We start from the raw sequence: 20,214 nt of genomic DNA, 5'->3' as shown, positions 1-20,214 counted from the left end.
AGAATCCGTTGCAAACTCTTGAAAATATGGGGCCCCACTATTAGCCACTTTTTACAAAGAAATGTATGACAGGGGCAAAGCTTGCCCCCCTGGCATACATTTCCTTGTACGTTTGAGGTCATAATTTTTCTGTTTTCAAAACGGATTATTATAAACTTCGAATATTTACTAAATTTGGCATGATAAATTGAACTATGGGGGTGTTTTTTTGTTATTTGAAAAATACGAAACTGATAATGAAGTTGATAATACGTGACATCGGTAAAAGGTCCAATGGTTTTGTTTCAACGACTCGGCTCAGACGATTCAGGGCGCAAAAATTTAATTAAATCTTAATTTGTAGCTCTTTACCATAAAATTTCAATTCTGTAATAATTAATTCTTCTCACTAGGATCTCGCCCAACTACCTCTCCGGCGAGTTGCTAAGTTTACGACTCTTATCTCGTCTTAATGGCTACGAAAGTTGAATTTAATAATGCCTAATCATATTTCTTCATTATTTTTTACTTTCAAGTTTAAGCAAATGATTCGGTTTTTTGTAAGCTTTTTGTAATTTGTACGATAGAAACCTTATACTTGTAATTAATTAAGGCCAGCTCCAGACAATTTGGCTGCGGTGGCATCTGGCCTGCTAACTATAGTTAAGACGGGGATAACTATAGTTAGCTATTTCGGTAATGTGACCGCTTCTCTGTTCGCTCTAACTATAGTTAGAAAATTCACGCCTCGGTGATCCAAAACAATACAGTCTAACTATAGTTATACCCAAGCAGGGTTCATGGGTTCGTCTTAAGTTTACAAACAAACAACCAATCAGAATGTGACAATTCTTTAAGCACTTGCGAGATGAGCATATATAAATATGCAAAATAAAAACCAAGCGTGAAGCGAGGGGAAAATCAAAAGCAACAAACAGGATTCTTTTCCTGAAACTACAAGGTAAGTCCTAGCTTTTCTTTTAATTCTGACGTCATCCATAGGCTAATTAGAACTAACTGTAGTTAACTGCGTGGTGTGACCGCAAAGTCGACCGAAAGCACCAACTACAGTTAGGTATGACGTCACGTAATTTGAGACTAACTCAAGTTAAACTTTAGTTACGTCGTAAATGTGACCACAGCCATTAAGCCACAGGCAAATACAATGAAATGATGAAATGAAAGATGAAAACTATTATTTTAACCAATAAAAAATAACGCAATTTGAAGTAGGTTCCAACAGAGTTTAGACATTTAATACAAAATAAACCCACACAGACTGGAAGAGCCTGGCAACTCGGAAAAAAGCTTCCAAAAATGTACACATGTCTGTGGAACTAATTAAAATGACATTTCTTTCAGAGCAAGGTTTAATTGTTCTCAATGGGGCCTCAATATTTCGTAAAAAAAATAAGCTGACAAAGCGAGACCACACACAAGGAAAAAATTCGAAGCAATTTACAAAAACCGCCAAAAAATAAGAATCACTGGCAACTACTGTTTACATTAGTGTCAGGCAAAATTTTAAGGATAATGATCAGGTAGATCGGAAGGATATTCGACAAAGTGGTGAGAAAGACACTTGAGCCAGTGAATACCTAAAATATCACCTGGGTTTATATTTCTTTCAAAAGGCTTATTTAATTCGCTCATTTTTGGGTTGTTTATTATCTTTGCTGGGGTGGGCGGTTAGTATCGTCTTTGTGTTTTAAAATGTTTTTCTTTAAAAAAGGGATGTTGTTTCTCAAAACATTAAAGGCACATATCAACTTGTCACAAAGTAAAACTCTCTGAAGAATAAAACCAGTTCTACAGTCGATAATTAAATGGTCATCGCCAGTTTCTGGATACCCAGATACACCCTAAACCCTATGTATCAAATTGAAGTTTACACACTGATTATTCACAAATTTTATTAGGTTTTCTAGAAGAAGAATTATGCAATGAATTATCTAAACTGAAAGGTATAAATCATCTTGTATTAAATTCCAGCTCTACAAAAATTTTTTAAGTTGTACACTTTCAAAGTTCAAAAGTTAGAAAAAACATCAGCTGTCAATCAATCAAGAAACTTTTACTTCCGGTAGAAAACGGCTATGTCCATTTTTTTGGTGAATTGTTACACTTGTGGAATTTTCGTATTTTTTCATTTGTCTCAAAGCTCATAGTTCAAAGTTTATTTTTCCAGTGAAAAATGAAAATTGAAATTGGTGCAGGGTAACCTTGAGCAGGCGTCGTTCTCCATATCATGACATCCATTACATGACATACTACACTGTCATCGATGTAACCTTCAACAGGTGGTTTTCTTCCATAAGACAAAGGATCAAAAACTACAACAACAAAAAAAGGATAAGATCAAAAATATATCTTCTGAAAGATATACCCAAAACAAATGATGTGGTTTTCCTATTCTAAACACTTCTTATAGGGATGAGTTTTACAATTCGTGGCTCGCTTTTACGGTCTATGGCTTGTGGAATTGTTTACGACTAAAAAAATTGCAAATAAAAACACGTGCTCACAACATGCTAGAATGAAATATTACAAATAATCCAACGTGTACGCTGTACATGTAAACATATTTCGTCAAGAAAACCAATAATACAAAGTTGGTTGGTTTCCATATTCTTTTTCTTGAGCTATTCAGTTCTTGATACAGAATTTATTGGTGCAAATTGGAAACAATTCATACATGAGCTGCGAATGCTAAGAAATTGAAAATTGGAAAGAAGCTTTAAAAACCAATGTAGGGCTCAATGGTAAAGGGTCGGTGGGGACAGAGCGTCGAGCCATGATCTTCCAGTTCCCAGGGAATTGGGACTATGATGTTTCACTTTGTTCTCGATTAAAAAATAAGTGAATCAAACCTCTACTTCTTAATTTTTTAACGTTGTTCCTTTCACCACCTGTTTCTTTCATGTGCACTTTGGAAATTTGCCATTTTATTTTCCAACGACTTGGTCAAATAAGGAGTATCTACAAACAAGACGTCTTGTTGTTTTAAAAAGACCAGACCAAAGGACCGATATTTGTATGTAAATATTAATTTTGACTAAAATTTCATAACCAATTTGCCACATTGTTGATTTGAATGGCCTTTCGATCAACATCTCATTTCTCACTGCGACGTTAATTCAATCTAGTTGCATTACGGAAGAGAATACTAAGCAAAATCAGATTATGTTGATCTATAGCTAAATTCTCTACAGCTATTTTAAAATAAAGGGCGCTGTGAAAGAACAGTCAGTTGAAAGCTTGCCAGGTAGAGACTATCCTAACGTTACTGACAGGGCTAACTTCACTGCTTACTGAAGTCGACAAAAGTTCTCAACACGGCTGTAAGTCAAAATGTATCAATAATTTGATATTTTCTGGTTACTTACCTTTGAATTAATGATGATTTAAATGTAAGGCGAAATGTTCAGTAAGGCTGCACCTAAATAAGAATCCAACAAAAGAAAAGTATTAACCAATAGATAACGGCAATTCGTTTCTGTTTTTAAAGCGGCGATGAATAAAGAAATGTCTAACGAAATCAATTTCGCCAGAATCAAAAAGCTGCCAACGTATTAAATGCGTAACGAATGAGCGTGTTCTAAAAACATTCTATCGCTTCGAGGGGGAAAAGGTAAAATGTAATTGTTCACTGACAAAAAGGGTAACGTTTAATGCTTCATGTGATGGAAGGATTTCTAAAGGCGTTAAGGGTCAATAGCAATATTGTACATGTTATTGTTAACAAAGGAACGAGGGAAACTTTTAGAGTAATAACTCAAAAGGAGATAAAAATTTCCAAACAATGGAATGAAACAAAGCGTCGCCCGAAAGCATGAAGTGTTTCCTGAAGACACCGAAGTATATAGGCCCAAGGCACCATGGTGTAGGCGATAAAATGTAGCGGCTGAAAACGTGGGACATTTCTTGCCGTCAAACACCAACAGATGCATGACCAAAGAGGAGAGTTGTTTTCAAGTTATATCATACCATTGAACGTATATAACAGAAGGGAAACGATCAATGAAACCGAATTAAATACACTTGAGGTCGATAAGTTTTCTAACATACCTTGCTTTTGGTTTACAAAGTTATTAAAACGTTCATAATCAAAGAGCTGAAACGTTTAGTCATTTGTTCAAACACCAAAAAGGTCACTGAACGAAGGGGGTTGGAGATTTGCCTAGAGGACTGATTAGTTAATATTTTGCTTGAGTCTGTTGAGTGTGTTGGAAAATGCTACATTTCGAAATAACCGCCAAGAAAAACTTTCCACAAATGATTTTTTTTTTCAAACCATTAACAAATTGAGTGAGTAGTTAGATGTCTAAATAGGGGGTGAAAGAACTTGAGAGCAACCAATTTTAAATTCAATAATTTTCTCGTGTGCGTCGGTTCTCAAATACTATTATATTGCTTTGTTCAGTTTGCTTTGATATTTCGGCAGCATCGGTGTTTTGTTTACTGAAATGATTAATAACCTGTGGTACACGTATTGTTTTCTGGTTTCAAGTTGTTAGTTAAATTTCAACTCATGTTCAATCATCCCTCTTGAAAGGTATTAACCAGGCGCCAAAAATGTTCCTTTTAGTTTTCTTTCCCTTAGGCCTGGTTTAGACTTTTTACAATATAACTTTTGTTTAAAATTTTCGGCGAAATTTTGTTCAGACCGAGATATTACTAAGGTGCACGTTTAGTTGCTAGGCTCCTCCAATGCGTGTGGTCTTTCTACTTTAAATTGGGTGGGTTTTTTCGTGGCAAGTTATCGAATCTTTAAAAACAAACGTGTATTCGAGTTTTACCTCAGTCGCTCGCCAAACGTTTTTCCACATCAAAGCTCTCTTATATTTTACCAAGCTAACTATTCTTCAACAGTTAAATTGCAATCCTGAAAGTCTTTTAGGCATATTTAAATACCATTATTTTGATTTGGGTTTTTGGAGGAAAGAGCAGGTTAGTTTCAAATAAAATCAGAAACACTTCGACTCGTGTTAAAATCACTCTATTGATACTTCTACACACTATCCAGCAGTGCTTACTTTATGAAATAATGCCGGTGTCAAATTCGAATTCATCACTGATAGTACATGTATTGTCTCATTAACACGGAGTGTAGGACTGTCAATGACTTCAGAGAGTAAATACCTGAAAGGCGTATTTTCGTTGATGGAAACCTTAACAGAATAATTTACAGATTTAGTTTTAATAAAACTTGGAATTGAAGTGCTCTGAAGCTCAAAGAAGAAGAGTATTACAAAGAGTTACGCATGCACAAGGTTGTCATGTCAAATTGGAAAAGTCTGGCAGATCAGCCTTTTTCAAATTCTTTGTGGTCATGTCTTGGAAAAAATCGCTAAAAACTAACCAAAATTTGTTGATAATGTATGATATCTGACGCCTTTTGTTGGGAAATTTTCCAAACAAAATACGTTACTTGGCAGCACTCTACTGCGTCTACGTATGTAGCTTATACTCTGTTGAAAAGCAGCTTAGCTTAGTCACAGTAAGAACAAGGATGGAAAAGACACACACAGATTACAAACGACAAACTTGAAATATTTGGGATACACTTTTCAAGATGCGCGAACCGTGACGTGGCTCCTTTAAGAGATCAAGTGTCCCTAGACAATAAGCGTGTAGAGACAATAGCTTGCAAAGTTCTACAGTAAATCAAGCGCGGGAACAGCAATCCTGCCCCCTCCCCCCTCCCCCGTCCCCTCCCCCCTTCCTTACCCACCTTCTTGCAAAGGCGTGCAAGAACACTTTTTCAGTTTTGAAATTACTTGCTAGAATCGTCTTATTTATTTATTCAACGCACTTGCAACGAGGGACTAAAAATTCAAGTTTTGTTATTGAAAGTTAGACTATTTTCACTGAAACACTATCTGAAATACTTAAGATCTCACTTTATGTAAAGCTCTAAAATTAACAAGCAGGGTTGCAACGTTCCAGTTTTCTCGTCAATAGAAAATACAAAAAAAAATGTTACGCCCTCTTTTGACTGTTTTTCCATATTCCGGTACATTCTGTTCAATATATTATCAATGGGTCTTTTCTATTTACCTCTTGAATGAATTCGCACAAATGTTAATATAATTGTAAAATCTAGGGTTTTCATTGCAGAGTTAATTTGCCGTTTTCCTTTAATTTTCAACAGTCGTCAACGAGACAACCACAATGTATTTCTTGTGGCTGTGTTGTTTTGTCGCAGCGTGTCTCACAAAATCCCTAGGTAAGTAGATTTTATTGAAATTTAAAGAAACACGGCTAACAACGTGAAGGCAAGTTAGTGTTCCACAGACCATCGAAACTGGTAATTCAATTCAAGCAAAAAAAATGACATTTCAGACAGTGACTGTGACATTAAAACACTATTACTGAATCAATGTAACGCATTTTACTGGAAAACTGGATACGGAATAGTTTTTATTCTGGGTAATTGTAATGTGACAATGTGACTTGATGAGACAAAAATAGTGACAGATTTAATTACCCGCAAAGGTGCCAAATAAACTCAATTATATAGCAGACGTTTCGGGCCTAAATATTAAATCAAACGATGACCAAATTAACCAACTGACTCACAACGGAGGGCAACTGTTGGGTTGTTCAACTGGCCTGTGCCAATGATCAACAAGGCCATTACTGCTGAAAATCAAATCCGGAATGGCAGAACTGTAACTGAGGGTTTGAAAATTCAGCATTCTAAATGTTACCAAGATGACAAATTACAAATCCAGTGCCCTAACCACTAGGCCACGACGCCTCCTTAAAAGGAAAGATTCAACTCACCGTGACAATAAAATATCATGATAAAATTCGTTTTCTTCCCTTTTTTTCAGCTACTTCGTCCGATTGTGAGAATCCTCCGCTAGATATAGCTATCGTTATTGACCAAACGAAGAGCGTAGGAGAGGAAAACTATGATAAAATGTTGGACGCGGTCAAATCTCTCATTGACAAGTATGATGTTGGCGAAGACAAAACGCACTTCTCGATCGTCACGTACGCTAAAAACGCCAAAGTTCGCGTTAGTCTTGACAATCCAGCGTACCACAGCAACGAGAAGCTTAAAGAACTCCTTGACCTAATGAAGACAAACGACAAATTAGGAAGCCCTACAAGGACTGACGTAGCACTCAAAACAGTCGGCGAAGAAGTGTTTGTTGAAGGGAAAGGCGATCGACCAGAATCACCGAATATCATGATCGTTTTCACTGACGGGAATACGCACAAAAGTTCAAAGCCCTATGATACCGTGATACCAACGCTTGAGGTTAGAACATGCATGCTTTGAAAGACAGCGAACCTTGAAAGAAGCTTTAGAAGAAGGCAGAATTATTGCAATAAGTCCAATAATAAGAACCATTATTCTTCACTTGGTGTAAGTCCTTACCTGAGCAATAATAATCATTATAAAACAAGTTTGGATGGAGTTTACCTGATGACTGATCGAAAATTGGTCACTCTTAGAATGGCGAGTTTTTTTTACTGATACCTGAACGACAGAACAATGCAACTTACTGATAGCGTAGAAAAGGGCTGTAATTTTAACTGATAACTGAGTTTTCAGCACCCTTTTCGAGATCCTCTTAGCTTATATGTATGAAAATTGCCATGAGGATGATGATAACTGACTCGGCAGTGCATGCGGGAGGGCTGCCGTTCCAAAAAGCTGTGCGTTTCTGAGAAAAACTTATGAAAGTAAAAATATAGAAATGCAAAAGGCTTCTGCCCGACCTGCTGAAAATGTTGATGGTTAAGTTACTCATCTACACTGTGAATCATAATAGATGAGAGATGTATATTCTTATTTTAACCAGCTGAATTCAAAACTGGGTCTGCTGGCTCGAATAAAGTGGCTACTACAAGTTCATTTTAGAAGTAGCACATTTACTTTCTTAAGAAATAATTGAATTTGGTCTTCCAAATTAGAAAGCTGGCGTTCATCGAGTCGCTGTTGGCATCGGGAAGGATATCGATGAATCAGAGCTTGAGACCATTGCTGGGGACAAGAGCAGAGTGGTGAATGCCGAGGATTTTGGAGACTTAGACAACCAGTTGGATGACATTCGTGAAAAAACTTGCAGTATGTATTTCGTCTGCAGTGCTTATCCAGTGCTACATTTCTAAGGGAAAAAAATTTTGAGCCCCCGGCATTGTGATTTATGAACTCACAGTTCATCAGCCCGGAATTCACGGGTTAAAATACATTGCTATACATGAAAGACCGAGAGGGAGGAGAAGCGGAATGGTCGAAACGGTTAAAAAGGAAAGTACTGGCCAACACTCTGTCAGTCAGCCATAAACCATAAAGTTTGATAAGTGAGTTTTTGTTGAAAGGATACCGTCAACCTCGTGATCACCATATATGCTTCATGTATGATGTAGGACAACGTAATGTATAACTTAAAAGAGATGCAATAAGTGTCGCATAAATAATTGTTTTTACCGCGCATTATGACCTAACAAACTCTTTTTTCATTAACCATAAATGTTTATGAACTGTAACTTCGTGTTTGTTTACATTTTAGATATCGATGGAGGATATACTGAGTGGACGGAATGGACGGAATGTACTGCAACCTGTGGTGGAGGAACTAAACAACGTTCAAGAACTTGCACCAACCCTTCACCAAAAAACAAAGGGAAAACTTGTATTGAACAGGGGCTTCAACCTGAGGAGACTGAAGACTGCAACACCCAGGACTGTCGTAAGAACATAACAGTTATTCTTCTTCATAGTTTACCACAACAAAGTCCATATGAGGGTCTAAATGAGGGTGCTGAAATCTTAGTTGTCAGTTACATTTTTCGGTGACTTTACAGTCTTGAAATGTTTAGGCTACTCTTTCCAAATGTCCCGTGAAGTATTTTTTTAATTGCCAATAATGAGACCCTGCCGGTGTGCAATTTAGTATAAATTATTAAAGCCACACCCACACAGGGGGAGGGGCACATCTAACAGTATCAGCGAGGATAGTTATATGGGTAACAACATTGCAACCCCCCCCCCCCTCCCTCTCCTTTGCTGGGTATATAAAGGAAACAGAAACAAAACACTGATTACGGTTGCAAAACATGGGTGGCAGGGAAGACAGAGCCTCTCTCTCCTAGAGTAGCGGCGTCTCTAGGGGAACCTATGTCACTAAGGGGACCAGAAGAGGGGGTGCCCCTCTGGGAGGACAATAGGTCAGATGGTACGATGACACCATCCTGGAGAGATCCGGACCTATTTCCAAGGGTGGCCATAGCACTTACTGTGGGGCAAAGTGCAGCCTAGGTTGCACTTCCTTGCCACCAAAACACCTTTATTGACTAAGCAGCTATGGTTTACACACAATATAACAAATAGAACGTGGCAGTGAAGAAACCGAGAAGGTTCAGCAGGCGAAAGCCACCTTCTCATGAAAGGTAATCACAACCACATGGAGGAAAAAAGGTGGGAAAGGACAAAGCTACCAATACAGGGGGGGAGGGAGGGGAAAGCGGAGAACGGCCTAGCTTGAATACTAGCTCACAACTGGGACAGGGTCAGAAAACAATGGGATTTTACTAACTGGGGATTGAGGGAAGGGAAGGGTATAGCACGCTGAAATCACATGAGAGCATGGTGGAAAATCACTGGGAGCTTTGTCGTATGATTTCCCATGTGGTAAAACTGTCGAGTTGCATTGGACATTGACCTAAGGTTAATGCACAATGGCTAATAGGGGGAAGGTAACAGAACTGGTGACAACCTTAGATGACAGCTATGATGTAGACTACAGAGCTCATTAACCACAGTTTAAATGCTTAAACTTCTAATTATTTCCAATATCTACTTGGGGACACCTTTTAAAGAAGGGCGGACAAAAACGTTGGTCCTTACAGAAGGAATGCTTCTGCTCCTATTTTTCTTTTTGCCGGAAACCTTTATTTGGAGGACACTTCTCATTGTCCGAGGATATGAGGATGTGGTTCTCTTAATGGGGATTCCACTGAATTAATCAACTGTCATGTTTTCAACTCAGGTTATTTCGGCACTCCCTTGTGCAAAGGGACAATGAAAACATAAATTATAAGTTATAAAAATTATAAGTTAGGACTTTATTGGAACTATTCTGTCAATGATTTTCGATAATTTCATAACCTTGGTGGTTAAAACGGAACTCATCGTGCCTATACCTTTTAATTAACCTGTATTGAATTAAAGCTTCGTATTGAATTGAGACTTTTTTCTTAGCGGAACCCGGTGGTTACACGGACTGGTCTAGCTGGGGAGAATGCAGTGTAACATGTGGAGGAGGAGTTCAGAAACGGACAAGAACCTGCACCAATCCTCCTCCATCTGGAGGTGGACCAAACTGCATTGAGCAAAACCTTGGACCAGCAGAGGAAGAACAAGCATGCAACAAGGAAGCTTGTCGTGAGTGTCTTTTTTTTATAATGTCCAAGGTGTATTGATATAATAGTAGTCTTGGGGAAAAAATGTACTCGGGACTTGGAGCTAGACTTAAGCTGCAGAGAATTGTTTTGAATTCAAGTTGATAATTTCTTGTGTTTTCCTTAAGCCGTCCCTGGTGGTTACACGGACTGGTCTAGCTGGGGAGAATGCAGTGTAACATGTGGAGGAGGAGTTCAGAAACGGACAAGAACGTGTACCAAACCTCCTCCATCTGGGGGTGGGCCAAATTGTATTGATCAAAACCTTGGACCAGCAGAGGAAGAACAAGAATGTAACAAGAAAGAATGCCGTAAGTGTCTTTTTTGAATAATGTTAAACGCGCAATGATATAATGGTAATCTTGAGGCCAGAAATTGTACTCGGAACTTAGAGCGACATGTAGACTAAAACCACAGAAAGCTTTTTGAATTCAAGTTGATAATCTGTTGTGTTTTCCTTAAGCCGTACCTGGTGGTTACACGGACTGGTCTAGCTGGGGGGAATGCAGTGTAACATGTGGAGGAGGAGTTCAGACACGGTCGAGAACCTGTACCAATCCTCCTCCATCTGGAGGTGGACTAACATGCATTGAGCAAAACCTGGGACCAGCAGAGGACGAAAAACAATGTAACACACAGGATTGTGGTACGTTTCATACAAAATGTAGTGTATCATAGTATATTTCCTTCCTCGCCATCACTTTGTAATTCCTTGCTCGCTACTCGTTGTAGTATGTTCGTGTACGTTTTCTTCTTTAAATAACCCAGCAAAGTATAGTCAGCAAAGATCATTCGCTGGTCTTAAACGGTCACAGTTTGGATCCAAAAAAAGTACCCAATATTTTTAATTTGTCATGTTCTAAAAGGGATTTTCCGGGCCATAGTTACAGCATATATATATATATGTTATTTGCCGGCTGGGAAGTCCGTATAGTGAAAAACTGTGACCGAGGTCTTCAAAAAGGCTGAGGCCGCAGGCCGAGGGCAGCATTTTCAAGCCCGATGTCACAGTTTTTCACTATACGGACTGACCCTAACTCAGATACTAGACAAAGAAAGATGTATTAAAGAACAGATTTATTTCGAACTACTTTATGTTAGTTGTATTTAGTTCACTAGTTAAGTTCTCCAAAACCGTTTTTCCGGAGTGGAATTTCGCGCAAAGTTTCAAGTTGTACGACAAAAACAATTTCTATCAGTCGTTGCGAATCACTCGAAATCTGACTTTCCTACAGTAAATTGAGTAGCAGAAAGTAAGGAAATCCGTTAAGTGCATTCCACAGAAATTCTCTTAAATACAGAAACGATCAGAGAGGTCAACTCGACTGCAATTGACTTTTTTGGGGGTAAATTGTGCGGCGAGAGAAACACAGGATTACGCGCCATTACAGCGCCGAGGTACAAGCAACCAAACAAACTCTCACAACTTCTGAAAATACTCAAATGAATTTACTTATAGTGACTTTCCTTGCCATTTAAAAGTGAATAGAGATAAACTTGTGTGGATTAATCGTCGATGGAAGTGTAAAAAGGGTAAAGGTTGACCATTATGGCTAGTCCACTCACGAAAATTGACCAACACGACAATTTCACCCACGCTGTTTCCCGCCGTTACCGTGACCATGGTCAGAGATAGGAAAATTCGGATTGCACTAAGAACCAATCGGATTGCAGGATTGGTTACCGTGTCCTCTTGGGAAAAACTAAATGATTCGCTTCTGTACGTTTACGTTCTTCGCTGAAATTTTATATGCAGATGCAAATAACTAACTGCCAGAAAATTGGCGCCATCCTTTGCATCTTTTTCTTGTCGGTTTGTTAATCGCCTGCAGGTGAAGATGGAAACTGGTCTCCCTGGGGTAACCCAGGTCCTTGTGATAAGACCTGTGGAGGAGGTACACGTAAGAGAAAAAGAACGTGCACCAACCCACCCCCCTCTGGAGATGGCGAAGACTGCAAAGGAAGTGATACAAAATGGGAGTCTTGCAACCCACAGCCATGTAAGCACCGTAACACTTGAATTAATAGCTACATCTGAAATTTGTCTTATCCTCAGTGGAAAGTTATATATGGTTTTATGATTGTTTCAGAAACTCAAACTAAGCCCTTAGTTGATTGTTTATGTATTCGTTTCCATTCTCTTTTCCTCCAATCTTATCTTTCTTTCACAAATCTTTTAATTTTACTGCTGGTCGCTTCTTTGAAGGTCCAACTCCGGAGCCTCCGCCGCCAAAACCTTGCAAGGAACATCTTGATGTCGGTGTCATCATCGATTCCTCCAACAGCATAAGCCAACAGGACTACAATATTGCTCGTCAATATATAATACAACTGGCTGAAAGACTTGAAATATCTGAAGAAGGTACACATATGGCGATCCTTCTCTATAGCTGGGAAGCACATACTTGGCACAGGTTGGTAGATGAAGCGGTTGAAATGAGCCCAGCCTAATCAATCGATGAAACTGATAATCGATAACAATCGATAGCAATCGATAACAATTAATCCATTGATATAGGAAATCGATGACCAATGGATGAACAAAAAATTTTTGTTTTTCGATTGCCATCGATTGCCATCGATTGTCATCGATTATTATAAAAAAGAAATCGATGGCAATCGACAGCATTTAGAGTACTCGACCATAGCAATCGATTGGCCCATAGCAATCGTTAACAATTAACTAATTGTCATTGACTGATATCGATTGATCGATTGGATTTCCGATCAACGATGGTCATCGATTGATCAGGCCGGGAACTGAGACCCTTAGTTTATATATCTCTAGAAGTGGAGACTTCCATTCTCAACTGCTGTTTTCATCAAATTATACAAAAACATACGCTATCTTACTGCAAACGGAACTATCTTTTGCGTGGAGCATTTGATGAATGTTTGCTGCTGCCAGCCCAGTCCTGTTATTCTTTATTTTCCAATAATCTTTTATATCTGGTTTCTAAATTTATCGGCACCAATACGATTAATGAAATAAACGGCAAAGCTATTCCAAGGGGAGGGATCACTCATCATGCATTTCCACTGGTATATCAAAACGAGAGGCCGTGTTTGACCATATTAGCAAATACCTAGAGGAGAGTTGAAACATGACGTGAAACGGGATATTTTTGGCGGACTTCGAGGTGTTTGAACGTGGATTTTCTTGAGCATTTTTCTTTTGCAATCGAAACTTAAACCAAGGAAGAAAGGAGAAATAAAAAGTGTGCTAATTTTGGTCAGATGTCCAGACACCGTAGCGGTCAGGATCTCATTCATCTAAACTTGACAAACTATTACTGAATGAGTTTGAAAAATTAATTTTAATCTCCTTTGTTGTAGATTTACCGATGGCCAATCGATTGACGCAATACGCTCTAAAGCTAACACTTTGCCGCACATTCAAGGTGGAACAAGAACAGATAGAGCCCTGGAACTAGCAGCTGAAGATTTCTTTGGCTGGGAAGACAGTGGTGACAGACCAGATAAACCAAACGTGTTGATTGTGCTCACAGATGGTAACACGAATGAAGGAAGCAAGCCATTCAGCCAAGTGATCCCTCCTCTGGATGTGAGCAATTGTTCGCAAACAATCATTGCCTCTCTCATCGTTTTCCGATTCAAATAGATGTTTCCAATTAAAGTAACAAGCCTTAACATCTCAAAATCCATGACAATCCAATACAAAGCGAGAAAATTCCTCTCCTCAAAAAGGGGAAGAATGTTTTAAAATGTAATCATGATATTTTAACTGAGAACCGGAGACTGCGTTTTGCCGCATTTCCAAACGCTGCAGCGGAGTATATTTGACGAGCCTCGGGGCGCCATATTTTCTCACTCGAAGCTAGCACTAACGAGACAACAGGGATCTAAAATCCAAAATCCTTTGTTCAAAATTGTTGAATAATTGAGTTTGAAAAGTAGTATTCCAAGCATTCGTGCTTTAAATTTCACAGTTCGTGGATCCAAACAGGAAAAAAGGCTAATAGAATAAGTGTCTGGTTTCTGATGAAATACGAGGAACGAGATTTTCCTACTTGAAACCAGTGCTTTTCTGTATGCAAAAAGCGTCTTTTCTATGCAGGAAGCAGAGGTCAGGAGAGTTGCCATTGGAATTGGTAATGGGATAAATGAGGGAGAACTGGAACAAATCGCCAGCTACAGCAGAGACGTCTTGCAAGTAGCAAACTATTGGCAATTACAAAGGGAACTAGAAGAAATCATGAAAATGGCTTGTGAGGAGCAGTATCCTGGTAAGTTGCCAAACGTGAAACTCGAGTGCGAAATAGGGACATGATCCCCAATTGAAAATAGAGATACGTATGGCAAGAGAAATGGCAAGAGAAATGGGTTCTAATTCTCTTCTTCGAGAGAATAAAATACATATATGTACTACAAGCTCTATGCACAATATGCGGGTGTGTTAATACAAACAGGGAAACCTCTGTGACCTCGTGTTTAATCCCTATCATCTCTTTAAAACTCCAGCAAGAGATTTTTCTTTCCTCTACTTTCCTTCACGAAATGTTCAAACGTTACCATTTAGCTAACTGGTGACTAATTGTGTGGCAGTTCCCGCAGAAACAACCTAACATAATTCTCGGAAGACCGGACCAACGATGGGCATCTCAACAACGAAGATTTGTAACGCTAAGAAATCTGCAATTCTCATTTGAAGTAGTTATTCCATGTCATTTTTATCCTAAGTTTGCTTGTGTGTCAACAGGTGATTGTGGCAACTGGGGAGCTTATGGAGAATGCAGTAAGACTTGTGGTGGTGGAGTCCAGGTTCGCACAAGAGGATGCCCAGCAAACAGCCTTCATTTAAAGCTCCAAAAGAAACACTGCAATACCAACCTTTGTCCAGGACAACGTAAGCATCATGCACTGTGGTAGGAGTGACCGTTCAGGTCTTTAGCAAAAGAAGCATAAGGATCAACACAATCTTTGTCCCAGACAATGTTCACATTTTCTCAGTGAGACACGACACACCACACAAAGCATTCCTGAGTAATAGTTTATGACACGGCAATGGGGTGTCACTTTTGCCTCGCGTGATTGGTTGAAAAATTGCCATGATAACGTGGTACTGAACATGGGTTGTCAAAGTTTGCTTTAAATACTTTCTTGCTATTTACACGGTTCAGACACCATTTACTATGCACTAGTTTATCTCTACGAGCCATTTGGTGTAAAAGGGAGCTTTTAAATGTAGACGATAAAAGGCGGTTTACTGATTTTAATTAATCATTCAAAGTTCGACAATGTAGTCGGTTTGCGAGTCACTAGCTGTACAAAATGTCAGTGTAGCTCGCGCGAGCGAGATGGCGAAGTCGCATCTTGAGAAGTTTATCGGTTTGAGTAAAGATAAGTTGGTCTAAATTCTTCGGGTTTTTTCTTTTTTCGATACTTTTAACAACCTCATTTATATACGCTAAGCAAATTTCTTTAGTATCGGAAAGAAATTCACGGCTGAAGAGTATAAATTTTAAAGTAACTACCCGGCAAACAGAAAATATCACTGCATGCATTATCCATGACAAATATACGCGCATACTAGGAAATTATATTCTAATCAAGGATAGTGTCGCGTTTCTGTCGTTATGTTTTCTCAAAGAATGGTTAAATCGCAATACAAAACTAACCAGGATTTTGAGACGGCATTAACGCAAGCATTATATTGGCGGCATTGCATACAGAAAATATATTCTCGTATTGGACTTAATTCGTCGCTACGCAAAACCGCCCTATACCGAATACGGGACGATACTTTCTCTACACAAGCCACCAATATAATGCAGAAAATCGCATTTACTTTCCAATGACGGGAAGCGTTTTCGGCCCTCTTAAGTGTCGTCATTGGTCTTAGGCAAAGCCAAGATTCCCCTCATTAAAATCGTTTCACCCAGAGAATTAGATCGATTCTCAATGGAGATTAAGCATAACAATTATACGACAACAGTTCATCGAATGCTTTAACTCATATATTTTTTCAAGTATACCTATAGGGCATCATTTACAAATTCCTTCAATACTTTGGTCACCTGTGAACAATGTTTTTGAGAAAACCACACATGTCGTTCATGCCAGATCTCCATACTTTATCGCAATTACTGACTAGGCTTAGAAGAGAAGAGTGGTGCAGGTAATAAACTGACAAATATTGCTTTGACATCTATATCTAAATCTTTTTTTAACATAAGAACCTTGTGAAGATAAGCAAACATCTTGTCCAGCAAAAGCCGCCTCGGGAGAATGTTGGAAAGAAGTACAACCACCAACAATGTTCTACGTTGGAAAGAAGTTTACACTGTGGGATACATGTAAAAAGAGTTGTCGTCGATGCAATGGTAAGAGATGGAAGGCAAAGCGTGCACAGCAAACTAATATTTGTCGTAATTCTTATACCTGTTTGCAAAAACCCTTGGCCTTCTAAAGCATGAAGGTAACATTTGCTATTAAGTTACGCGTACGCGCTAAATTGTCAGAGCCAGACTGTTCAAATCCGGTATTACTTGTAGGAAAAATGAAGCAGATCGTACAAACTGTGAATAAAACAAAACTTTGAACCTTATTTAATAACATTAGCGTATCACACTCAAGGGGAGGGGGGGCAGTAGAAAAGTAAAGTTTATTTCCTACTGTGAAAGTACATCCTACGCGAGCACATGGTCTCGTTTCTCTCGCTTCCCCGGCGATCTTCACGACGACAAAAAGACGGCAGCCACGCTCGCATCACGCACCACCCACGCACATTAGATACCCATCACCAGCAAAAATGCCTCGTGTTTAGAATTGAAGCAAATGTCCGAGGCTTTAACGTAGGTAGTTGTGATAGTTGTAACACATCGCGAGTGTTTTTTTTTTTTTTTAGCTAGTCAAATTCAAAGCTAAAGCGAATTTCTTTTGACACTCAAGTGAAAACCGCTTTGGTAAATTTGCTTTTCAATTTTCCGCAGTTGACTCGTGCCAAGATAGTGATCCGTACATTTGTCCATGGTGGTCAAAAGCACGTAAAAACCCATACAAATGCAACTATCGTATTCGTCAAGGTTACCTGAGACTGAAAGGTAAGCAGTTTCACGAGAATTCAGTCACTAAAAAACATAACTCTACCCATCCCTCCCTCCCAACATTCATCAATGAAAGTAACAGACGTGGAAGTACAACGTTTTCCTTCTTTGGGGTAAAAGTTGTGAAGGTTACAACTCCTAAGCTTATTCTTGAAAAAATAAGATCCAGAGTGTTTGACTGACATTGTCAAAGTATGGGTTGATGAAGACAGTTACGCCCCGTGTGGTTGATCGCATTGCTTTTTATTTATTTAAACATATTTGTCATTGTTTTCCCCAAAAGCACCTAGACTTATCAAAGGGGATTACAATGTAGAAGCTAAAAAGAATTGTTAGGCTATGGAAACGCTTGGCTTGGAAAGTGAAGAGGCGATTCAACGCAAACTAACTGAATCTCTTAAATACAACAGCTTAATGTTTTTTTTTTCTTTTAATTTTAGCTACCATCAATTACTGTACGTCCCGGAAGTAGTTATGGGTTAACGTACTAATATGACCTGCAACGTTTTTTCCCTTCAGATATGTGTAAGAAGAGCTGCGGTCTGTGCAGCGGCGGTGCAGGTGGCGGAGGAGGCGGAGGTAATTATTATTGAATCAGCAGTAGATCTAAGCAATAAGAAGGACCCCTGGGAAAGCCCATCCTCCTTCCTTCTCTGTTTGAGAAAAACGGTACAGTTCGCGACCTATTTTTTTTTTTTTGAAAGTGTAAGCCAGAAACATATTCAATTCCTGCTTTTGTGGGCCCTCTCTTTAACCTCAAGGTCTGGACCCGCCATGAGGCAGCTTGTAAAGCAGACCATAGAAATATAGAAGTAAAGATCTCCAAACTAAACTCCGTTACTGTTTTACAAAGAGTGAGATTTCTGAATACACCTTATCCCCAACCTTGGCTAACACTTCATAGAAGGTGAGGGTGCTAAAATGTAAGCTCGTCATCATCATTGTCCCTCTTCGCTCGAGTGAGAGCATAAGCCCGCTACATTCTTCTTCCAATCCACCTTGTCACGGCTACAGCTTTCGCAGTCTTCCAGTCGTTCCATCCCGCCTGCTATCTCTCTACTACTCTCCCTCACCAGGTCTCTTTAGATCTTCCTGCTGCTTTTTGACCCTCGAGAACTCAGTTATCAATCTGTAAAGTGTTCGACAATTTCTCATCCTTCAGTAAAAATTTCTCAGATCTCAGCAATCGGTTAGAGAAACGCGTCGCTAATTGAACAATAGAGTGTTTATGTCGAGGAACTATCGGCTAATAGTTGCCCCGCGGAAATTTGATGTTTTTAAAACAAATATTTGCCCGAAAAGCGAAGCTTCGAGGGCAAATATGCTAGTTTTAAGAACATCAAATTTCCAACGGCAACTATCAGACCGATAGTTCCGAGACATTAACACTATATTGTCTTTATTGTATTATTCTCGGGACCGGCACTATGGTCTATGGGCTGATAGTGTCTCTCTGCGGATGAACATTATCGCGTCACGTGATCAATTTAAACCAACAAGAATCGGAGAAAATTTAGTGGTGAACTTTAAGGGTGCATACTGACAACTTTTCAGTTAGATTAGTTAAAAACTGTCTATTATCATTACCCTTGTAACAAAGACATCTTAGACAAGTCGTTGAGGAACAGACCAAAGCTTAACTCTCAAAACCTTACTAACATATTTCTCAATTTTTTTTTAGGTAACGGTGGTGGTGGTGGTTACGGTGGTGGTGGGGGTCATGGTGGCGGTGGAGGTCACGGTGGTGGTGGTGGTGGTTATGGAGGTGGCGGTCGTCCCGGTGGTGGAGGTCACGGTGGTGGTGGTGGCGGATACGGTGGTGGCGGTCGTCCCGGAGGTGGTGGTGGTCGTCCCGGAGGTGGTGGTTATGGTGGTGGTGGTCGTCCCGGAGGTGGTGGAGGTTGGGGTGGTGGTGGTCGTCCCGGAGGTGGTGGTGGTTATGGTGGTGGGGGTCGTCCCGGTGGTGGTGGAGGCTGGGGTGGTCGACCAAGTGGTGGTCGCCCTGGTCACGGTGGTGGTTGGGGACGTCGATAATCAGGTAACTACGTACGGTGAATATGTTCGTATGCTGTTCGTTAATGAATTAAGCAGATGAAACGCGGGTGTCATGTACCTTGTAAATCGTTCTTTGAACTGCATGTAGGGATCCTGTCCGGACACATAACTAATCCAGGGATGCAAAATCAATCTTTTCATCTTCGCTTTATTTTTGGCGCCCTAAATCTACCTAAACTAGTTATGGTTCTAATGTCTTCTTCTTTTTAAATATCAGATTTTAAAGTGTGCCCTCATCGTGCCAGACGAAAAATGAGAACGGGATATTAAATGGGATAAGTAAAAAGGTGTAGAAATGAGTGAGAAATAAATTAAAGTGCAAGTTGAATGTGTTTCTTGATTTGTAATTCATTGATCTGCCGGCAGTCTGGCTCAGCCCGCCAGCTGGGTGGGTGGGCCAGCTGACTGGCTGGCGACATAATCATTGCGGTAACTTAGAGTGATCGAAATGATGGCATTCCTTCGAACGCTTGGAGGAAGAGGTGTTACATTGGGCACGCGAGTGTGATTACTTGTACCTTTCTTTTCCGTGACCGACGTTTTGTGAACTTTCTACATAAAACGTTAAATGATATTCTTGTCATGTCTGAAGCAAGTGGAGTAACGTTAAAAACATCAATTCAAAGCCTCGGTATATTAACCTGAGAGCGTTGCTACTTAATGGGTCTTCGTTTCTGATTCTGACTTGACT

The 20,214-nt window shown here is 39.5% G+C and overlaps 1 protein-coding gene across 3 annotated transcripts; it reads left to right on the top strand.

Moving 5' to 3' along the window:
- The first annotated feature begins 3,251 nt into the window (after positions 1 to 3,251).
- Positions 3,252 to 20,214, top strand: LOC145480577 (uncharacterized). Of its 3 annotated transcripts, XM_081458838.1 has the most exons (18): positions 3,252 to 3,320; positions 6,134 to 6,208; positions 6,819 to 7,252; positions 7,912 to 8,065; positions 8,511 to 8,690; positions 10,202 to 10,384; positions 10,530 to 10,712; positions 10,865 to 11,047; positions 12,234 to 12,401; positions 12,608 to 12,815; positions 13,738 to 13,966; positions 14,480 to 14,648; positions 15,122 to 15,268; positions 16,599 to 16,745; positions 17,355 to 17,465; positions 17,988 to 18,047; positions 19,150 to 19,506; positions 19,741 to 20,214. In XM_081458838.1, the coding sequence occupies exons 2-17, from the start codon at positions 6,154 to 6,156 to the stop codon at positions 19,500 to 19,502; spliced, it is 2,964 nt and encodes a 987-aa protein (XP_081314964.1). In that variant the 5' UTR covers positions 3,252 to 3,320; positions 6,134 to 6,153; the 3' UTR covers positions 19,503 to 19,506; positions 19,741 to 20,214. The 3 variants fall into 3 exon arrangements, with proteins under 3 accessions (XP_081314964.1, XP_081314963.1, XP_081314965.1); XM_081458837.1 differs by having other exon boundaries at positions 19,150 to 20,214; XM_081458839.1 differs by lacking the exon at positions 10,530 to 10,712 and having other exon boundaries at positions 19,150 to 20,214.

Source organism: Orbicella franksi, chromosome 3 (genome assembly GCF_964199315.1).
Source record: "Orbicella franksi chromosome 3, jaOrbFran1.1, whole genome shotgun sequence".
NCBI lineage: Eukaryota > Metazoa > Cnidaria > Anthozoa > Scleractinia > Merulinidae > Orbicella > Orbicella franksi.
This window is presented reverse-complemented; position numbering and strand designations above follow the sequence as displayed.